The following is a 22881-nucleotide window of genomic DNA, read 5'->3' on the forward strand; positions in this document are numbered from 1 at the left end:
TTTGGGCATTTCCACAGTATTACGAAGTGCGCCGATACAAAGTCGATTAACGGAGCTTGACGGCATACCTGGAGGTGGGAGACGGTAGCGTGGCGGCGGAGCCTTCTTTGGGTGGAAGCAAGAGTGGCACTTCGAATTCGGTCGACTCCGTCGAAGTGACCACCAGCGAGATCGGCGGAGCCGTGACGGCAACCTCCGGCACGGCCGAAACGCCCTGGTCCATGGCAGTCTCTTCAGAGCGGGGTTTCTTGCAGACCCCACCGGAACCACCTTCACCTGAACTGCTGGAGCAGGGCCTTATCTGCAGACAAAAGCACGCTGTTTTCAGTATTCGCTCTCTCTCTTGTTGATAGTCATCATCTCTGACACCTTAGAATGACTGAAAGATGGTTTTCCTGCAGAGGCAGGCATACAAAAAGACTATTGCGTTTCTAGGACATTGTTTGAGCACAGCTCGTTGACTAGTGAATCGCCATCTAACCTTTCGATGCACTGTCGCAGATAACACGTGTTCTCAAAAAATTTGCAGATGGCAAGTTTTATTCAGAACAGGAATGAAGAAAAATGCATTATGGCCGAGGCGTGGCATATCATTGAAGGTGGTAGCACAGTGTTATCATAAGCCAGCCTTCGATTATCTTCCACAGAGAGGAATTATCATGCCTTAGAAGGTCACTAAAGAGAAGAAATATCTCAGGTTTATTTGCAAGTTACCCTGCTTCAATGCCAACAAAGCCACATTTATCGTGAGCCAGAAAAAACTAAAAAAAATTAGAGACAGGTGGCGCCATCACCCTGAAGTTGCCGCACCAGCTCGTCACGTGATATCACGGATTTTGATGTCTGCTTGGGTCTAGTTAATTTTTTTATAGCAGAAGACGAATGGCTAAATACCTGCTGATTTCTTAATATCATTGCCCCCTCCCCCCCCCATCAACCATATTAACACGATTATAACACTCCCCCGAACCTAACGTGAACCCAACTTTCACGAGCTTAAAGCAAGAAAATAAAAGTGCACCTGAATGGAAAATGCACCTGAACGTAATATATATACCCGATTTATAAAAGAAATATATAGCATGTCCTCCCGTTCCCGATCAGAAATAACGAGATATGCAGAATTTACCTCCCCAGAAAAGAAACTATTTTTATTAAATGAGCTATCATAGAAAGTAATTTCTGAAGTAATTTCTGTGTTTGTACGCAGACTTCACCTCCACCTTCCTACCCCCGCCTGCCCACCCCGCCCCGCCCCCTTCGAAAGAAGTATCCTGGTCATGTGCCTGGCTGTGGCCAACGCCGCCAGTGCCAGGGCGGTTTATTTCATATTCAATTGCGATGTGCAGGCAATTTTCAGACCCATTTTCTTTCGGAGAGAAGATGCGTGCATTGAATTTCTTCGCAAATACAGTAATTCTTTATCAGTTGTGAGTGCAGGTTCTTTCACTTGCTCTTATCAGCTCTACTCATTATGTGGCTCACCCAATTCCACTTAGTATTGCTCTCAACCTCAATTAGGGCATCCCCCCATCATCATAAAAGCACATTTCATTCCTTATCTACCTGGTTGCTTCTGATATCTCACGATCAGATGCAGTCACAGGCAAGAGGATCAGCTGGAACAAAAAGCGCAGAAAGCTTTGTCCCAGAGGCGGAAAGCTCGGTCGACACAGGCCAGGGGTAACTGGAGATATCTGGGGGTAAGCCTTCGTCTTCGTCCATGTCAACCTAATATTCATGACCCACTGCAGGACAAGGAACTCTCTGAGCTATCTCCAACTACCCCTGTTCTGCACCAGCTGACTCCATCAGCTGGTGCAGATTACCTAATCGCATCACATGACCTTGTTCTCTTCCATCCGTGACTGCACTATCCTCCCCTTCGCACCTACCCTGTAAATCTAACAGACCTCGCCTTATCTGCTCCACGCATTACATGGCCTGCCCAGCTCCATTTCTTCTTAATCTCAAACTAGAATATTGTTTGCACCCATCTGCTCCCTAATACACACCACTATCTTGTCTCTTAGCATTATGCCTATAATTTCTCATTCCATTGCTCCTCGCACAGTTTTCAGCTCTTTCGTAAGTGTTGTCTTGCAATGGGTTTAAAGACAGACCGGTGGTGATGACAACGATGACGGCAACGACGCGCACACACATCCAAACAGCGTAGACCACGGCGCAGCAGACGCAGTACGCACCTGTACAGGAGAAGGGCTGCCTGCGACGGGCAGTGGCCTGGTCGACAGGTCTTCCAGGGGTATCTCCTCGGAATGATCCCGCGACCGGTGACCCAGGCGTGGAGAGGACTCCCGCGACGATGACCGGCCACGAGCGACGGGGCTGCTTCCCGAACGCCTGGGGGCAAAATTTGCGTCCAAGGAACCAATCATGAAAATGTATGTAGCATGTGCAAGGTGTCAACTACATTGCCCCCATTTTCAAATTCCCTGATTTCTCCAGGTTTTGTACGCATGTTCTTACAAAAATAACCTGGCAGTGTATGACACTGGAGGCTGAGAAGCAAGGAATAAAAGATCGGTTTATGGCCTTCCAAGTTACTATGCCAGCCCATAATTTTCAAATACAGTGTAATCTCGTTGATACGATTCTGCGTAATATGTTTTTCAGGATAATATGTTTTTTTTTCTTTTCCCGATAATACGATTTGGCTGGATAATACGTTGGATGATACGATTTTCGGATGACACGCTTTATTTTCCAGTTTCCCATGAAGATTGTATCAAGATTCCACTGTACAGTGAAACCTCAATGTAACGAACACAGATACACAGAAATAATGCATGATCAATATAACAAAGTAAATCTAATATGTTCGTCACCAATATCATCATCATCATCAGCCTATATGTATGTCCACTGCAGGACGAAGGCCTCTCCCTGCGATCTCCAATTACCCCTGTCTTGCGCTAGCTGATTCTAACTTGCACCTGCAAATTTCCTAACTTCATCCCCCCACCTAGTTTTCTGCCGTCCGCGACTGCGCTTCCCTTCTTGTGGTACCCATTCTGTAAGTCTAATGATCCAATGATTATCCATCCTATGCATTACATGGCCTGCCCAGTTCGATTTTCTCCTCTTAATGTCAACTAGAATATCGGCTATCCTCGTTTGCTCTCTGATCCATGCCGCTCTCTTCCCGTCTCTTAATGTTAGGCCTAAGATTTTTCGTCCATCGCTCTTTGTGCAGTCCTTAACTTGTTCTCGAGATTCTTTGTTAACCTCCAAGTTTCTGCCCCATTATGTTAGCACCGGTAGAATGCAATGATTGTACACTTTTCCCACCTGGAAGTCACCAATATCAGCCTGTAACAAATACACTTGTAACGAATATTGGATACAGTCAAACCTTATCACAACAAAGCCTCCAGCTGCCACCATAATTACTTCGTTATATCCGATACTCATTATCCAAGATTCCGAGATTGCGCCTATGTGAGAGAAGCGCAAGCGTGACGTCGTGTGTCAGCATTGCAAGCCAACCAGCAAGGGCAGTATTCGCATTAGTTCACTTTCAGAGAAAAATCGCTTTTGCAACATTTCACATGACTAGGAACACTCTACGTCAGTATTCGCAGGTGACAGTATCCTCTTGGCACTGAGCCAAGAACACCGCCCCGACATGAGCGGCAAGCCGGCGCATCACCCTTATCACTGGGCTCAGTCACACAGGATTGAGTGGCTGATCCTGGCGATAACGTCTTTGCGGTGCCATGCCACTCGTGTCACGCGCCCCTTCCAACCAATCAATCTCATGCCCACTGCGCAGCATGGCACGTGAACACTACCTCGAGAAAGGCATTAGCATCAGAAAAGGCACCACTACAAAATCGTGGCCCTGGTCAGAACAACACTCCGCCTGCGTTAAAATGGATCAGCCGGCCGTGAGCGGTGGATGATAACACTGGCATAGAATTCAGTGGAAGGCATCGCTATAAAATAGCAGCCTGGAAACATTAGTTGAAAAAAGAGTCAATTTTCACCTGGAGGGCTTCCCACGGAGTTGTAAACTAAAATTTTCTACGTTCATGGATGCAACCGCTTTCGACACTTTGGCCTTTCTAGCTTCTCAAAGTAATTCAGTATCTTCCTCGTCATGTCGACTGGCCTCCACAGCGCTTATCGGTGGCTCTTTGCTGACGAAAGTGCGGTTCTGACCAATCATCCAACAGCAACCAACCAGTTTGCTTTCTGAACTATTCAAGATTGCAGTCCTTTTACACTCCAGCGGCTACATTCTTGGTTGATTCCTCTGTTGGCGATATCAATGACTTTCGCGAGGGTTTGCAGGACTAGGCATCTGGAGCGTCAGTGTATAGGGTGGTAGAACTTTTCGGTGCCAAGTCACGCGAAAGTGATCGTATCCCCAAAAGTGATTGACGGAGAATACTGCTCTGAGATGCCTGCCTCCCGAGGAACATGTTTCGAACTGTGAGTGGGCAAATATTTGAAAACACTAAGCCCTATTAGGCAGCCCAACCATGCCAGAGCCAAAGCAAGCACCGAATGCCGGCACCAGCGTACCTTCGCTGCCGTCCTTCGATGTCGCCAGTACTGCCCCGGTGCCCAGTGCGAGCTGTGGCAAAGCCAGGCACCTTCGAGGACGTTGTGAACAGAGGCCTGTAAGGCTGGTGGTGCGGAGGTCCCGTGCCACCTACGGTGCCGCCTCGACCACGTAGGCCCGTGTCCTGGGAGAGGCTTCGGTGCATTAAACCTGCGAGTCAGATAATAGATACATTCTGTTAACAGGGAAGTTGCTAGGAGGCCTTTCCACGATCGTTTTCATGCAGCAGCGGTGTGCTCGGTATCAAATGTCAATGAAAGAACAGCCAGCAACAAATTTTTTATCCTGAAACATAATTATCCATGATCATAACGTAAAAGTTACGTTGCACACACCTCGATCGATTAGACAATAACTTCTTTGCGTAATTTTTTTTTAGCCAATATTCCCTCATTTTTGTGTCGCATGTCGGCTCCACGTTGGATGTTAATTAGGAATTTGCATGGCTGTGGTGGTTAAAGCTGATGGCAAAGTCCAGCAACGTAGCCTGCGCGGGAGGAGCCCCGAAGTAGCCAGGGTGTCGGTGATGAATCATCACTAAGAACAGTCAGAGAAACAGACACTTCATATGTCCAGACGAAGTGTTTGAGAACTCACTTACACAGCTTCACTGTCTTTCATGTACTGTGGACTCTCTTTAACCGTAACCCGAAGGGGCCAGGGAAATTGGTTCCGTCTATCAGGAGTGCCGTTTATCAGGAGACAAAGGTTTTAGCATTGCATGATTACAAAACCAACCAACCATGAGGATAGTGTTCTGCTTAAGTGGCAGTTAAGTTTAACGCATCTGGGCTCGAACTTGCGGATGATCGTAGCAGCACAGACTCGGAAGACAACTTCGATTCGTCAGACTTCAGTACGAACAACGAAAATGCGGCAAACTGCCCCGGAACATCGACGGGTATCTGCCGTTGAGTTTTTTCTTCTCGGACTGTGTTATCGCTGCCGCGCATCGATGTAAGGATTTCCGGCGTGTTCTAAAGGTCACAGTTTTTATCTGCAAGGTGTAAACGTTGTTCGGACGGGATCATTTGCCGGCGGTCGCGCAGAGAGTCTAGTTTTGTCCACGAAGACGGCTGGGAGTGCACCTTGGAATCGCGCTCCGGGGTGCTGCGCGTACCCGTGTGCCTCAAGAACTTTTGTAGATACAGAGCTTATATTTGCAGGCTGATTTCACATATCCCTTTTCTTGAAAACGTATATTTCGATTTTTTTAAATATTTTTTTTGTGCAAAGCAGCATTGATGTTTTTATCGATCTTTCTCGTTATTGATGCGATTTTTGTTTTGATAATTTTTTTCGTAGTATTTAATAAATATGCTGTTTGAAATTAATACAGTTGGAAAGATAATTTCTTCTTCTACAATTTGATACTATACACTTCAACATGAATCATTTCCTGTGGCAGGAAAAAAAATAATTGCCAGACTACCCGAAAACTACCAATTTTCCCGCGGTCACGAAAGTGTTCAGCGATTTCGATTTATCAAGGTTCCACTGTATTTCCGATGAAGTGTGAGAACTTGCTTATACAGCTTCACTGTCTTTCATGTATCAGTTGCTTAGATTGGCATACATCCACAAATAATTTATATGCAATAGCATAAATTGCATATTCCACTAGCCATCTGGCCTAGAAGCTGTATCAATGTAAAATTAGAAAATAAATTCTCGTAAATAGCTGGGGTAAGACCAAAAAGCCCACACAGCTATAGAACTACTCCAGAACCTCATTGCACTGCCTGCAAAAAAAAAGAAAAGCAGTGTTGTAATCTTACTCTCCTACCCTTTGAGGGTCAAAGATGTAAATATACGGCACCACAAACAAGTCCCAAATGGTTGATGAAGTATATGGCGCAGTCTGTGCATTTTAAAAATGCGCTAATTTTTCAACTTTTTGTTGTCCAGCAAGTGCTGCCACCAGCAGGATTAGGTGCCTAATAGCTGCGCTCTAAAACGGATGTCTATCTGGTTTCTACTCTCTCACAGGGTCACCGCCGGATGGTCACTCGTTTATTGCTCACAGCGGTGCGATTACATCTGTTCGCAGGCAGGTGCAGTATATACAAATGATGCTGCCATATGCGAACGATCCTGCCATGCCTGTGGTTCTTTTCTCGAGACTCGCGAAAGCCGACTGCCCCCTCATTGGCGATGGGACGAAGTATTACGGCAAGTTTCTGACTCATTTGATTTTTCTGCCGGGTGCACAGCCATCTAGTTTTCTTGCGTGTGCTCACACACACGATTCAATTATGCTGCGGCCGTGTGCACTGGTTGCTCTGCTGCAACTGAGTCGAGTGGCGATTCCTCCGATGCAGACTACTGCCCAAGAGCCGAATCAGAATATCTATTTCAGTGTATCTACTTTTTTATTCTTATTATAAGTATTTACGCAAGCGCATCTGTATTCATGAATAAACAATGCATGTTTACCTGAAGACTTTAAATCTGCGATAAAAGAATCTGACAGTGGGGGGTCCAATTTGGAAAAAAACAAATTGACCCTCAAAGGGCCAAAGATGCCGCCAGAGCCCTAGGGCTTAAGGCCGTCGGCATCTAGGTAGAGAGGCCTAGGTCTCACAAATCTGCTGTACTAAAATAAAGTTTATTCCTCTTCCCTTTTGCATACCACAGTCTATTTTGCATACCATGTTTGGTGACAGCACTAGAATAGCATTCACTGAGGTTTGAACTGGGCCATGGACCACTATCAAACTATTCGGGGCCCGCATGTGGCCCACGGCCCATACACTGTGCAGCTCTGCACCAGCGGCTTTGCCGGAGAAAGCACTCACTCGACGACGTTGCCGACAGCGATGCCACCGGTCCGCACGGCGCCCTCGGCGTGTGCGGGTGGTGCCGCAGGGGCGACGGTGGCTGCAGTGGAAGGTCGAGCAGCCGGGCGATGCTGTGCATCTTGCGCTGCCGCGCGCGCAGGCGCCCCTTGTTGAGGCGCTGCTTGGCCGCCATGCAGCGGATGTGGTCGTCGAAGAGGAAGCGCGCCGCCAGGAGGGGTACGCTCCCGGGACCGCTTGTGTTGCGGCACGCCGCGCCCCGGCTGTGCACAGTGATGTGCAGGCACCGGCTGTCCTCCTTGTCACCGGTCACCTCTATGTCCTGTGCATCAATCAATCAATCAATCAATCAATCAATCAATCAATCAATGTTTATTCATGTTTCAAAGAATATGTGAAGTGAAAAATAAAAGCCACTGTTTAGGCAGCGTGACAAGTTCTCACCGCTGTAACATGAGCAGCAGTTAGAAACATTAACAACAATAATCTATTGAAGGTACTCTAAAAGAGAGACACCAAATCAGTTTAGACAGATAAAGTATTCTTTCAGAACTCTAGTTGCATTACCTTTGTGGTAGAAGGTTTTATTAGAAGAACTACTGCTGCTACTCTACTACCTACTACTCGATAACTAAAAGGCTGAACTTCTTCTGTTTAATATTCATACCGAGAGTGTAGCACCAGTGAGTCAGCGTGACCATCGTCATTTACAAACTATTTTCCATACTTGAGCCACCATGGCACAACAGAAGTTGTCGAAACATGCTCAGTTGAGTCTTCAGTTTCACTAGAACAAGTTGCGATCCATTTTTTGGCGATAAAAGATTAACTAGGCTCGAGCAGGCACCATCAGAATCCATAACCTCATTGGATGATCACATTCCGATTCTGATGGCCTTTAAGGTCTCTTCAAAAGGACCTTCAAATCACCAGCCATCTGTCGTTTTTGCATCTTTTCTGGCCCAGGAAGCCCCTCCTCTCGTAGCAAGGGTAACTTTTTGGTAGCTTACCAACATGGCTCAACTTATATTTTTTTTCTATTTAGTGTCCTTTTAACAGTTAGGACTGGTAGGACATTCTGAAGTATTCCTAACCACTGGATTTCTCAGGGTTCAGAAAGAATTCCTGACAAGGTGAATGCGACCACGAAACGACACCTGCCTGAAGGAAGCCCACAAACTTGGCCACTCCCCAGCCCAGTCGCTTGGAATCTGGCTCCACGAGAACGAGCTGCGCCACGTCGATCACCATGAAGCGCCGGATCTTTTGCGAATCCTTGCTGACCACCGTGCAGGCAATCAGGTCACTGTTGTCTGCGTCACAAGAAACAACAAATCTGTCACGACAGTCGCCTTTGTGAAAACAGCTTAAGCTTTATTGTGAAACAATTAGCATAAAAACAAAAAGAACACCGACAGCAGGGGGGCTGACAAAATAACGGCAGCGCACCTCTTTGTGAGCTTGACTTGTCCTAAATCATGCAAAAATTGAGCGCTAATTAAGAAAATTTGTAGGCATGAAACTCACTAAGGTGCGGCAGCCCCACCACAACGTATAATGCAGGCAAAAAGTGTCGCCGCCTACTGCCTGGCCCGCACGAACATGCTCTGCGAGCAGCTCAAATACAGCAGGCTTCATTTTTACACGTTTTGCCCAACAACCAGAGAAAAATTTTCCTACTCAATAAGTCAGCACCCCGAGTGATGAATAGCAAAGAAGTAAGGAGCAATTTACGTGCATCCATTTCCCCTCGCAGTCCTATCACCAGTACATGGCATGGCAAAGCTTACTTCATTTACAAGCACTTGTCTATAGTTCAAGCAACGGAACACAATGATGTTTGCATACAGAGCACCACCATAGATAACCTAACTCTATCAAGGCTTCACTAGCACAGCATGAAATTTGTAACTGCATTTATTTATTCGGAGCATTCATGACTGAACATTATGCCCCACTACAGGAAGTTCACAAAAGTTGCCATAACTCCAAGAACTGCAGAAAACATTCACCCTGGCACACTGAATAATAATAACTGCAGCGAAGCAAAGAAAAAGCACAATTATATAGGCAACAAAGCCCTTTCTAAGTTAATTAGGTTTAGAAAATTGCAAATTAAACTTTGCTGTTGTACATTTTTGTAATTTGTTACTATGAGCCACTACTTTCTGTAATGTCTTTGGGCCTGGAAAGTATTTAAATAAATCAATAAACTATCAGCTTTAGCAAACTGCTTTCTGAACTCATTGGAGAAATGGCAAACATTTGCGGCAGCAAGCTGAAACATGTGGCCAAATCGGACACTCACTGAGGTCTAGAACGTCATCCACCTTGACACAACTCGCCAGGTTGGTGAGCGGCAGCTGTGTTTCCCGGTCGTTGCTCAAAAACAGCGAGAGTTCGCGAAGCAGGAAGAACACTCTGATTGCCTGTAAGAAAATGGCGAGCAAGACGATAAGAGAACAGTGATGACAAAGAAGTGCCAGTTAGCCAGGCACTTCAACCAGCACTTCGTACTTGGCCAGAGGCAATATTTTCGGTCAATCACTTTCATGCGATTTCGTGCGCCTTGGCACCAGATGCGTCGACGTGTAATGGCGACAGTGCACCTCGTATTTGCTTGGGGGCATAATGCATGAATGCTGTAGCTCATAGTTGCCGGTGCGTCTGGTGCCAAGTCTGGCGAAAGTAACGAAAAATACCACTCCAGTTCATGCGCCTACAATGCAAAGCCCGCTGAAACCCAATGTCACATTTCCAGTTTCATTAACAACATCTCATGCTTCACAACAACATTCGCAACGAACCAGAAGCTTGCGTGACTGCATGTGCTCTTATCTTCTCAGCATATTTTGACCAGCATTGAAGACTGACTACATTCACTGCTCAAAGGACAGCTTTGAACCCAAGTAATGGAATGCAATTGGAAGACATCTCTACAGCTCGATGCCAACTCATGTCGAGGCTAAGGAACGCCCATAATATTACTGTTTATGGTTGGCGTATGCGAATTCACGAAAAACACGACACAGCTAACACTAAGCGCCTAAAGAAAGCGGCACTACGTTTTCTTATGCACAGGTGACCTTCCTGTTGGATTTCCCACCAGTCTGCTCAGCGGCCATCATGTTTGGACAGAAAAGTAGTGTGCATTGTTTCTGACTTTGATGCCGTCTCTTTTGTCAGCTTCGCGAAGAACTAAGACGAGGTTTAAGATGGCTCGACTGTCTTATTTAGCCATCTACGGCGAGTATTGGAAAGCAGCCGAATAGAGAGACAGACAAGGAAAGAATGGCCAAGCAGACGACAAAAGGAGGGCAGAGCCAGACCCTTCGTGCCCTCTCCACCTCGCCACAGGGCAGGCGCTTGTGGAACTCCACCCCCGACATGGGCGTCCCCATGGGTGGCAGCAGCAGATTGGCATCCATCATCAGGTACTCCACGTTGAGCGGCTTCTTCTGCGTCAGCAAGAGAAAAAACGGGAGTTGTCAAACAACATGCGAACAAGCGGCAACAAAACCTTACAATCTGAAAAAAAAAAAAATACATATACAGATACAGATGTATCCACTCAAGTGCCCAAATTATATGAGGTTCAAAGGCATCAAAGCGCTGACTTGCCAAATAACCCCTTCTGTTAGAAAGCTATAAGTGCGTGACGAGGTGAGCTTAACCCTTAAAGTACCGTGGAAGAGTCTTACTCGGTTAAAATTTTTTTTTTTACTGTGATAGCAATTATATGGACACTCCAAGTGCATTTCTGCCGTCGTCGTCGCCGTGTAGTTCTGTATAAAGTCCAACAGCGATAAAATCGTCGCCGCGCGCCATACGCTGTGTGTGTGAGTGAAAGCGTACGAGGGTGAACAGGCAATCACGGTTCAATGTAGCGCACGTAAGGGAGGAAAGCAAGCCGGAAGCGCACGGTCTCTCGCGCACGAGGCACAGGGGCGAGGCGACGGAGAGGGAGGAGGAGGAAAGGGGGGGGGGGGTGCGCTCTGCTCCGTCGGCTGCTGCACGGCCGCGCAGCCACCGTATCTTGAAAGCGACCTGCGATGGGGACAAAGTGCATGTGCCGAGTGCCGGTAGCTTCGTATGCGCTGTGCTTTCGACGTTTAGTTCGCATTGAAGCGATACGAGAGAGAGCGCGAAGGTAAATTTGCCCGCTGCTGCTGGCCCGCTTTCTCACTCCAGTGTTGTCAGAAAAGAGCGCACAATCAAAGCGCACGCCCCGCATCACTCAAGCCAGCAAGGAAACAAGACAGCCCCGCAGCAGCTTCGACAGAGGGAGAGAGTGCATACACCACAGACAGCCGATGCGATCAAAGGAGTCTAGAAGTTTTGACAAGGTACGCGAAGGCTACGGTAACGAGAGAGGCAGGACGACAACCCGGATTGCGCCTACAGATGAGTCACCACTCTCCTCGACGACACTCCGACGGCCGCGGTCGAAAACGCGAGAAACGTCTAGAAGATTCCCAGGCTCTCTTCATGCTACGGGATCACGACTCTGTCGGAAAGCTTGAGAAGCGTCGGCGAAGGCAATAAAAGCGCCGTGCGGGAATCAGACGGGGGATCAGACCGCGGTGAAGAGATGTGACGTGAAGAGTGACCATCTGCATTTCCGGAAGAAGTTCCTTCTTCGAGATTTGCCTCGAGCTACACCGAGATCGTCCGGCTCAAGACCAGCACGGGTGAATACGAGTGGACACTTTGTGCTCCTATTCATTCTGTACTTTACGTATTGAACTGTTAGTGCTTGTCGTTAATTATGTTCCAGACTTTTGTTAACACCCATGTGAATTGCATTGTGTTGTGCCTAGCCGAAGTGTGTATGTGTGTGTATGTAAATGCCTTGTTTGAAGAATATATTTTGTTGTGTTTTGACAGCTCTGGGCTCTGACTCATTCTTTGGACCACAACCAGCAATCGCTTGCACACCAGAGGGCCCCTTATTAATTGTCCTTGCTTTCGTGGTGTCATTTTCGGAAGCTGATAAGTCGGCTTTGGAATTTGGCCCGGCGTTGGCTCACGGGGTGTGTGACAGGCGTTTTTACAGCGAGTTTCTGCGGTCATCGAGCGAGATGTGTTCATGTTAACCTGTGCGCGTGTGACACCGTGCTTGTCTATTTAGTTAGTAAGCGTACGTTTTCAACTTTATGCAGCCCATTAAACTACTATCCTTGCTTTGTATAGTTCTCTACTAATTTGCTATCACAATCGATGCTCCGCCTTTCGGGCGAAACTGCAACTTTTTTTTTGTTGCAATTGGTGCCGAGGACTAGTGTCTCATCCACACGTTTAGGCGCTCTATTTAGGGGCCAGTAACAGGCCAGGCTGATCCAATCCATTTTGATGTCCTAGCGAGTTCCCTCTCTCGCCCTACTAGGGGTCCTACAGACTACATTCCTCTAGGTCCATCCGATAGAGATTTTAAAAAATTGCGGCTGCCAGTCGTGTGTTGCCAAGCCTGTCATGAAAGCATGACTTTCATTTGGTTGAGTCATCAAGCTCCGAAGACGATTTGCTTCTGCATGAAAGCTTTTGACAAGGATTTCAGTGATGGTGTTTTCAGTGATATAGACACATCCAGTGACTCTGATCTCGCCGACTATGACGCAGCAATGAATGAAGTTCGATGAACAGAACCTTCCGCCAGTGCCTAAATTCGTGTATTTGTGAATTTAACCCCCCCCCCCCCCCCTTGTGTCATACATACTTTGAATTTGCAGAAAATTTGCTATCCAGATGTGCGTAAACGTGATTTTCTGAACACACTTGTAAATTTTTTTTTTGCTGGCACTTCAAGGGTTAAACCCAGGAGACCAACGCATCATTTTTGATACACTGAATGTGATACCTCACAGTTTCAATTTAGTCACTGTAAACATAACAAGAACACACGCCAGCGTTTCTTAATGCTGGAGGGAGCTTTCAAGTTGTGGATGGTTCGACAAATCAATTACTAAATAATTAACATACTAATTAATTTTAACTCAATTTCCATTTCCATAATTTTCTTTTTTTTTATGAATGTACTCTACGTGGCCCGAAATAAGAGCGAACAAGTTGTTCTAATTTCCTTTGATGTGGTATGGTGCTTGGAAGTTGTGGTGCGAAGCTTCTTCTGAAAACAAAGGCCTGGTACAGGTGAGCTGTTCTCCGCTATGTCAAGCATATTGTCACCCACAAGGCTCAGAATTAGGTTTTATTGCAAATATATGGATACTCCAAGCGAATTTATGTCGTCCCCGTCAACATCTGTGCACTTCCACCAGAATCAGCCCAGGAAAGAGGTTTGAAATATACCCGATACGAAAAAGTGGTGGTAAAGTCGCTAAGAAAGACACTGGCTTTAATTAATAAACATAAATGAAACTGTTGAATGGCAGGATTCAAACAGAGGACCCCTAGCATAACAGCTCGTTTTTACTTATTCAGCTTACGTTTACTTCAATCCATACTGCCACTATGGCTACGAGTTTTTCACTTCTTGTTATATTTTTCTAACGTGTTGCTATCGCATTCATTGCTTCGCCCTTATGGCGAAACTGTTATTTTCTTTCTCGTACAATGCTGTCCAGAGTGGATAGCCCTAGAAACAGAACACTTGCACCCTCTAGTTGCAGCTCTTGTAACTAGACACCGACCAGTATGCACTACTGTATGCCTGTTGTGCACGAAACAAATTTCGAGGGAAGTTGGGAATGTTGCAAGCGTCCTCTCAACATCCGACGCCATTTTTTCAACTTTCTTTAGCTTTTTAACAAGCAAACCGATGCAAAAACAATTTCCAGATGCGATGCCTGCCACGCAAAATAACCAAGCCTGCAATCCACACAGCAAGTTTCGCAGGCATATTTTGAAGCATACCTAAACCCTTTCGAGCACTCTCGGCAATATTTGCCTCCCAATTTACAACACTGGAAGCAAAACTGCTTCACAGTGAAATCGAAACGGACAACATTCCTGGTTATTTAGTTAGCATATAAGCAAGCGAGTAAAAAAAAAGCCGAAAAGCAACTATGATGTCGTGGTGTTTACCTTCATCTCCTGGTACTCATCTTCAAACATGTCGAGAAAGATCTCTTCACTCTGTTGACCGGTGTCAGCACATGCAGAGACAGAGACAAAGACACAGCAACTATATAGAAGAGGCAAAAACGACAAGTTTCAGTCTCAAAAGACACATTTGGCCGTAACCGTGGGCGTACACAAAACAGCTATGGCCTGCCACACGCCTCAAAGAGGCTTCTTGTAGAAGCATTCCATGCCCCAAGTGCACAGAAAGAAGAATTTTGCACTTTGCCTGCAGTCAATAATGAGCGTGCATTTTTATATGCGAAAGAGAGAAAATTGTCAGCCACCTGATTATAGCACGAAGCTACAACCAAAATTCACAGTGTTTCGCAGAAAGAAAGCCCTGAAGCTGAGAAAAAATTTCTCCTGTTTCGGGCATTGAACCTAGGACCAATGCCTTTCCATGGTAGGCGTTTCCTCTACCAACTGGGCTAATCAGGAGCATTTGAAGTGTTCAAATAGAATAAATGTGCCTTGTGTCTCAAGCACGCACACGCAGAATTTTCTGCACGCCTCGGAGTAAAATTTATTCGTTAAAACTATCGACCTAACTGCAGAGCTAAATTGTAGTAGCTAGAACGTCCTGTACATCTGCAGGCTACGGTAACTTGGCATTTTATCCGTTACCCACTAAATTTAGCAGATGGTCCTAAAGGGCGAAACCAGAAGACTTAAGAGAGCAATGTGCCAAAAACAAATTTTAAAATTTTTTTTAGCTGCCGTTAATGTAATCAACTTTGTTTTTAGTAGCTCCTATAAAAAAACTTCATTCTAAAAGTATCGATATACAAGCCAACCAGCATACACCTAAATGTGCTGTTTATATGGTTGTTGATGCTATCAGTTTTCTGTGTTCTAGTTTCCAACCAAATATATATATATATATATATATATATATATTTCCACCCACTTTCTCTATGTATGCCATTGTGGCCCCCTAATAAAGGGAACACTTAATTAAATACCAGCACTAATTGGTACCAATTAGACTAGTTGTTCAGAATGACCTTTTATCAATTGATTTCTACCTGATGCCAGTGATTTCTTTTAAAATGCAAGGACTTCTTGAAGTTCTTAAAGACTAAGTACTCAATTGGTGCTCTCTATAATTGTGAACCATGCTTTACATTTCTGCTGACAATGAGGTGCTACTGCAATGTACGTAAACACTTGTAATGACATGTCTATATATTAATTCGTTTGCAATCTGAACGCTAGGTTTCAACACTTTCTAACGATACATTTGAAACCAGATTTTTTTTTTTATCTGTGTAGTGTTTCGTTGAATTCTGTTTCTAGCCTTGCAAAAAAAAAAAAAAATTGTTAGCATTCTTAATTACATACTGATCTATTTATTTTTTCACAGCTGTTCACAAATCCCGCCACTGTACTTGCCCCTGCCTGCTATAATTCTTTCAGCGATTGACAGTATGTGTTAATAAATTCGTTTCCTACGTTGTCTGTATATTGTTCACTTCTCTATTGCCTAAATTACGGCCCCTGGTCTTTATTGATTTCGTGAAAATACACACCCTGCAGTAGCCCAGAAAAAATGGGTCACAATTAGTTAGGCTGCGCTAATTAATCTGGCTTCCTCATGCGATGCACTGCACGGCATAATGGCCCTTTCATCAGGCGTACGTTAATTAAATCTTCTTCCAGCTGCTTCCCACCTTGTAGAAATTGCGGAGCAGTAGCGTGCTCTCTTCCTTGGCCTGCTCCAAGCCAGCTAGGTGATGGTCCTGCAGGCAAGACTGGCCGTCGATCGTCGCGAGCTGACGAAGCAGCAGCAACGACATCTCCAAGGTTGCTAGCCGCACCTTGCTCCCTGGGGGGCAGCACAAACAGAGACGCAATGCTTTTATACGTGACAGTGATGCTGCCGCCAAATGTCCGACAATTGGTATATTGTCCCACCCTAACGGACAGCCGAATTTAGCATCACTTTGGCCAAGTGCACTCCGTCAACAGTGTCATTCTCAGGCTGTCACAGGGAAAGGTTTAATGACACCCGACGGAACATGTGAACCACGAGTACGTTCTCTGAACTGACTACGCTGCGTCAATGTGTGCATTTGCTGTTGCAGGTGGTTAATAAAAATTGTAATACTCAATGCACCTGGTAATTATCGACACACGGTTGCCACCTATTCGGAAACCAACTTTTTGAGATATCAAGTCTTATGAAAAATTCCTGCGCCAACTACAACGGTAACAGCTATTCTCCCTCGGTTCGCCTTGGATGCAACGATGGCAACTCTTCCCTTGGCTCGTGATGACCGATCCTGTTATAGCAGTTGCAAAGTGTTACTACATTAACTAAAACGCAAACTTATTTAGGGGGAAAAAAAAACCTAGCCCTATGACTACATTACTGTGTTCAGCTTAATCGTGGTGTCTTACACACCGACCAGAGCGCACGAGACAATGGAGAGATAATGTGCAGTTGCCCGTCCTTTTCTCTGCGTTCTGCGTGAAGCCCAAGACACCACAACTAGCCCAAATTTCATTTGTCTAGCTTAGCTTAAGCTGTGCTGCCTAAGACCAGGGCCAAACAACATGGTTAAGTAGGCGCAAATACGACAAGACCAACAAGGTTACAAGGTCTTGTTGCCTTTGGCCAGTCCTTTTTGTCACGCCATAACCAATGCATCTAGCCAGCGTGTTTCACTAAAGGCTGAATTAACACTAGGCCGAACACGGCACCGATTTTTGTCTGCCGACTGTTGGTGACAGCGTTTTCCTTCCTTTAAACCATTGGCCACAGCGTTTTCCGTCCTGTAAACTGCTCGCGTCATCAGTCGGCAGACCAAAATCGTTCTCGTGTCGGCGTAGTGTGAATCAGCCTTAACTAGCCCCTGTCTCAGCATGAACAGCTGACATATGTCCACAAAGCAACAGAGCTAAATAGAAACAAAGCCTTCCGGGCCCACACAGACGGCAGCAAAAAAAACAGCTCTGAGCCCACTCACCGTATTTACAGCTCAAGGTGATGATCTGGATCAGCTTGTCCATGAGGGCAACATTGTACCAGTGCTTCGTCTGCAAAACCGCCACGGAGACGAGGTTAGACATCACACACTGGCAAATGTCCTCGCTTTCAATGCCACTAAAGGTGCAGTATGAAGAGGGAACACCAAATAAGTCGAGACTTGCGAAATATTCATTCATTCATTAAGAACACGGGGAAATGATATTACTGTAGAAAATAAAACACTTCTTTCGATTTCCCACCAAAACCTCAGTGCCGGTATGTCCTGAATTCCAAAAGCATCTTTTCTCGTATTTGAGGCTAAGGCTAGTGAGGATGAGCCACTGGTTCCGTCACGATGAAATGTGATCCCAGTTTAGGAATAAATAAACAATTAACTAGACCCAAGCAGATGCGGTCGAAATTTGTAACATCCCGGCGAGCTGGAGCAGGAATTCATGGCAACATCGCCACTAGTCTCTCGCTTTCGCATCTTTTTTTCTTGGCCCCCTCCCACGGTAAGATTAAACGGCCAACCCGCTATCGTGGAAATGTCGCTAATACTGCTTAGATGAAATGTCGTACGTATTTAGTGTTTCCGAGTGGCCCAGCCAAAAGCTGGAAACTACAAGCAACACGTAGTGCTAGATTTTGGGGGGCCTACCTCTGGATTCAGAGATGGCATGAGAACCGTGTCCAGTAGCTCGCGGTTGATGCCTGTTTGAACCAAGAGAGAAATAAAAAAAGACATCTACTCCTCTGGCATGAATACGCACAACGGGAAGAAAAGAAGGCACAAAGTACAAGCTTTAAACGAAATGTCTGGCCGTAAGACTGACGCTGCTGTTGGTCTCTCTACAGTGCATCAAGCTTCAAGAAAAATCAAGACAAGTACCAACAAAAGCATGTCACAGAAACCTTATGCTTTCTCAACTTGGACCAGAACGCATTGCCCGACTAACTGGCTCACAGCGGCAGAAGATGGCACCACAGAACACGAGGACAAGCAAGGAGGCCGCGACAATCAAAACGAGCGTTAACAACTGAAGAGTTATTTCTTGATAGCATGAAATAATTGCTGGTTGACAAAATAAAAAAAGATACACATCAGCACTAAATACAAAGGAAAAAGAAAACAAGCCTACTGCGCCTGCATACCGGATTCCGGCAAGAAGCAGACATCCTTCTCTGATACCGTGGGTATGCTTACAAAAGATTCAGCTTTTTTATCTCAAGAACTTCCATAATTTCTCTAGTCTGCCGAGAAGCAGATCTGCATAGAATGCTTGCCTCTTCCCCACTTGTGATCATCTCTCGGCTTAAAACCCTCTCCTCGACAGAAGTTAAAGGAGCCCCTCACCAGGCCTTGTTGGAAATTACGGCTATAAAGCAGAGTCTTGTTATGATGAAGTCGCAGCCAACACAAAAATACCTTCGTTATATTCTATATAACCACATATTCCTTACACGGTAAAATGAGTAACAAAATTTTTCGGTATACTTTGTTAAATTGAATAACTTGTTACTTCCGTGTTTCTCATATTAATGTTCGACTGCCAACTAGGAGTTGTGAAGGGCCGTCTAAGGTGCGTTCTACGACAATAATTCTACAATAATCTCTGGCGAACTTCAGAAGGCATAATAAATGTATTACAAACCATATTTAGATTAGTACAGCACAAATGTAAACAACGAACATGGAAGAAGGACATGCATGCGTCAACTTTCCAGTCCTCCAATTGTGTTTCACACAGCTTCAAAACCACGCTTCACCAACAAGATCAAATTTCATGCAGCACAAAGGACACTCGTTTTGTCAAAGGTTTGAAAAGCATTACTTTACCCACCAGCTGCACATGAGTGTCCAGAAAGAAAGAGAAGAAAGAAGACAGAAGGAATGTCAGAGAAGGAACACGACAGAACGAACACTTCACACAAGCACAACATAGAAGAGAAGCATATTTTTAAACACAACAAGCGAGTAATTCGCACGAACACAACATAGAAGAGAAACACAGACAAGTAAAAACAGTGGGAAGAATATGATGCCAGAAAGCTTTGAAGTTAGCCCTACTACAGCTGGAAACAAAGATTTCAGTAATCAAAAGTTAGTACGATAAAGAAGTTCTCAGTGTCATAAGATGATGCAACGTCTGTGCATCACATGACATGGCAAAAAAAAAAAATGATGAATAGCTTCACTAGCTTGACCAATTGACACGTAGAAGTGAAGTAAACACGAGAAAATTTTTCCAAAGCGACACATTTTAAGGCTCACAATAAAAACAATGAACTACAGCTGACTTGACTGTGCAGTGTAGAGGATTCAATAAATACAAAAAAAAAATGTGCAGTAAAAACATAGGAGCCCAGGGTAACTGCAACAGCAGCTCCATACCTCTTATGTGTCACTGACCCTGTGTAAGTGACACATTTATTCTCATTACAACAACGCGCTGAAAATTCCAAGACATGCATATGCTAACTTATGGGTCCAATTACTGTACACATTCAATCGGTAACAACCTTATTAAACATTTATCAATTTCCCAAACTACCCAAACATAAAACCATTAGGCAAACAGAACCTCACCTGGCCCTAAGGCACCCACAAAACAGAATTGTCAAGAAACTCTACTTGAAACTTTTGGCTGTACCATCGCAGAAAGCCTCGTTTGCAGCGACAATTAACAATGATGAACGTGCAATCGCATGTTATCGTAAATGTACCACTGTCTCAGACGGCAATGCAAATCAATCGCAAAATTGGAAGCATGCACCTAGTGCAGGTGAAGTAGCATACATAACTAGAACTTTGTTGTTGCATATAAACATGGCAATGGAAAACCAGCAGCCCCGTTATTTGATCCCTGCAAGTGAAAATATTTTGGTTCTTTTTTTTTTTTTTTTTCAATTGCTCCTTACACTATTCATTGGGCACAACAGCACACCTTATAATGAAAACCATGCCCAAGTCAACACAAAACACAACTATAGCTTCAATGTAATCCTGTTCTTTACGATGCTGTGCGTGCATGTGTGTGTGATGTGTATGTACGCATGTGTTTACCTTTATACACAGCACATATGCAGCAGCAAACATGAACCTGCACAAACCGAGATCAACACACAGCAACTTCCTCAGCGACTTTACAGTTAACTTTGCTTGCTTCCAAGAACCTGTCTGTATAAACTTGCCAAGCAGGACTTTTCACTGTCAAGATTACATCCGAGAGTATGGTCAGGAGAGTGATAAGCTAAGCTTGTTTGACTTATTTATTGTAAAATTTGGAAGAACATTCGTAAAATTTTTGGAGCAAGCCTGAACTCATGAACGTTACTGAAAATTTGGCGAAGCTGGCAGGTATGCCTTCAGGTAATTCACAGCATTAAGGAACTAACCGAAGGGTCAAGAATATGCGTGAATAAAAATACCACGAACCTGGGTTGTGGCCCAACGCATAGAGCAGACAGAGTGCGAACAACGCTGGGTGGTCGTTCTCACTGCAGTCAAGGGCATTCAAGATGGCTGCCAAGAAGGGCCTACAACACAGACAGTCGGAAGAGGCGAGCATTAATTTTTTTCTGCTGCTTGCCAAATTTGAAGACTCGACGGCACTAACAATCCAAGAGTATCAACCATAAACCCAAAAACAAGAACCCATAACAAAAAAAAAATCATTCATAGCAGAAGCCACTGCTTGTCTGGATCGGGCTGTTCACTGTTCACCATAGGTCGACATCACAAGTGCACTGACCCATACTGGCACCCCCCTCACTTCACAGGCATGAGATATGAGCGTCAGTGAGTGCTAAAGGGTGTGAGTGGACGTGGGTATAAATGGGAGTAGGTGCCGGTTAATGTAAGTAGGAACAAAAGTGAGTGATGGCGAGTTTGAGTGGACCTATCAACCTTAGTGACTATCGGCGAGTGCGAGTGAATATGAGTGTGTGTGAGTGAGTGCCGGTGCGGTATGAATGGAAGTGACTATGAACACAAATAAGTGCTGGTGAGCATGGGTAAGAACGTGAGTGAGTGCCAACGGGTGTGACTGCACATGAGTGCGAGTGAGTAAATAACCTACAAAATTATTGGCGAGCGAGTATGAAAGACTATTCACTTATTGTGCTGACCCATATGCTGTTCACTAACAAATGCCAGTGCATGACAAAGAAGGTAAGTTGTTCACCAGCACCACAGCTTAACTTAATATCTATTCACACTTCCTCTTTTCGAGGGGGAATGTTTAACGTGAATGCATTGATTCAGCGTTGTGAAGTGTTGCAACAGTGGTGTGCTGCTTTTCCAGCAACGAAGCCAGTCATATTCTCCCACAAATGACAATTTGTGAAATGAGTGAAACTTGCTTTTAACAAGGAACGTCATGTTCGCCACATCTGCTGTCGCCACAGCCCGCTGAAATGGGCATGGCCGATTGCTTTCAGAAATGCCCTACTTTTGTGTAGCTTGTCATCAATGCAAGGTACATTTTACCTTGTGCAAAGGTTCATTATCATCAACCTAGTTTACGTTCACCTAAGACCGCTCCCTGCAATCTCCAATTACCCACGTCTCGGCGTCAGCCGACTGAACATTTCTGAATCATCAAACAGTCTCAGCCTTAGTCACCGTTGTCGAATGCACTTCCCTTCTCTTGGCACCCTTAACAGAACCCCCGTTACCTGCCCTACATATTACGTGGCCTGGCCAACTCCATTTCTCCATTTTAATGTCAATGAGAGTTGACATTAGGATAGGAATTTACCCCCCATTGGCTCTAATCCACACTGCTGCCTTCCGGTCTCTTAACGTTACGCCGATCATTTTTCGCTCTATCGATCGTTGCACGGTACTTCACCCCTTCTCCAGCTTCTCAGTTCACCTCCAAGTTTCTGCCCCGTATGTTAGCACAGGTAGAACGCAATGAGTGTACACTGATCAAAAATAGCAGTAAGCTGTCGGCCATGGCTTCATAATGCAGTTTTAATCTTCACGTATGAACCTATCTCATGAACATTCCAAATACATGCATTGCCTACTATTCTCATGAACGAGAAGAGGGGTTAACGAAGGGGTCCAATTTTTTTTAAGTCATAGCTAGGGGTGCGCGAATATAAAAATTTTCAAATACGAATACGAATACTTAGCTTTGAACATCGAATCAAATATTGAATAATGATATGCACATGTATTTATTAGCAAGTTGGTTAATTTGTTATGTTGTAACATTGCAATTACATTGTCAATGTTAAAAAACTAGACTGCTAAACTGTTATATTAAAACATGGTGTATTTGGCTCATTTTAACTTAGAAAATTTAGTAATCCCCACTAGCTGTCTTCCCCAGATGGGCCTTATTATACCGCATCAAATGCCCGTAAACTGGGAGGCACTTGACCCTGTGCTAGTCGTCACTCATCGCACTCATTTTTGAATATCTACT

General features: G+C 44.9%; 1 protein-coding gene across 2 annotated transcripts in view; it reads right to left on the minus strand.

Moving 5' to 3' along the window:
* Positions 1 to 22881, minus strand: part of LOC119453125 (protein CLEC16A homolog) — a 59059-nt gene that overhangs the window by 14456 nt on the left and 21722 nt on the right. For both annotated transcript variants that reach the window (XM_049667559.1, XM_037715128.2), the window contains 12 exons: positions 20880 to 20980; positions 18102 to 18154; positions 17439 to 17508; positions 16140 to 16294; positions 14431 to 14481; positions 10719 to 10847; positions 9698 to 9818; positions 8551 to 8702; positions 7390 to 7711; positions 4552 to 4741; positions 2208 to 2364; positions 69 to 301 (listed from right to left, as the gene is read on the minus strand). In XM_049667559.1, coding sequence (XP_049523516.1) covers positions 69 to 301; positions 2208 to 2364; positions 4552 to 4741; positions 7390 to 7711; positions 8551 to 8702; positions 9698 to 9818; positions 10719 to 10847; positions 14431 to 14481; positions 16140 to 16294; positions 17439 to 17508; positions 18102 to 18154; positions 20880 to 20980 — 1734 coding nt within the window. The remainder of the gene's footprint in view (positions 1 to 68; positions 302 to 2207; positions 2365 to 4551; positions 4742 to 7389; positions 7712 to 8550; positions 8703 to 9697; positions 9819 to 10718; positions 10848 to 14430; positions 14482 to 16139; positions 16295 to 17438; positions 17509 to 18101; positions 18155 to 20879; positions 20981 to 22881) is intronic.

Source organism: Dermacentor silvarum, chromosome 5 (genome assembly GCF_013339745.2).
Source record: "Dermacentor silvarum isolate Dsil-2018 chromosome 5, BIME_Dsil_1.4, whole genome shotgun sequence".
Lineage (NCBI taxonomy): Eukaryota > Metazoa > Arthropoda > Arachnida > Ixodida > Ixodidae > Dermacentor > Dermacentor silvarum.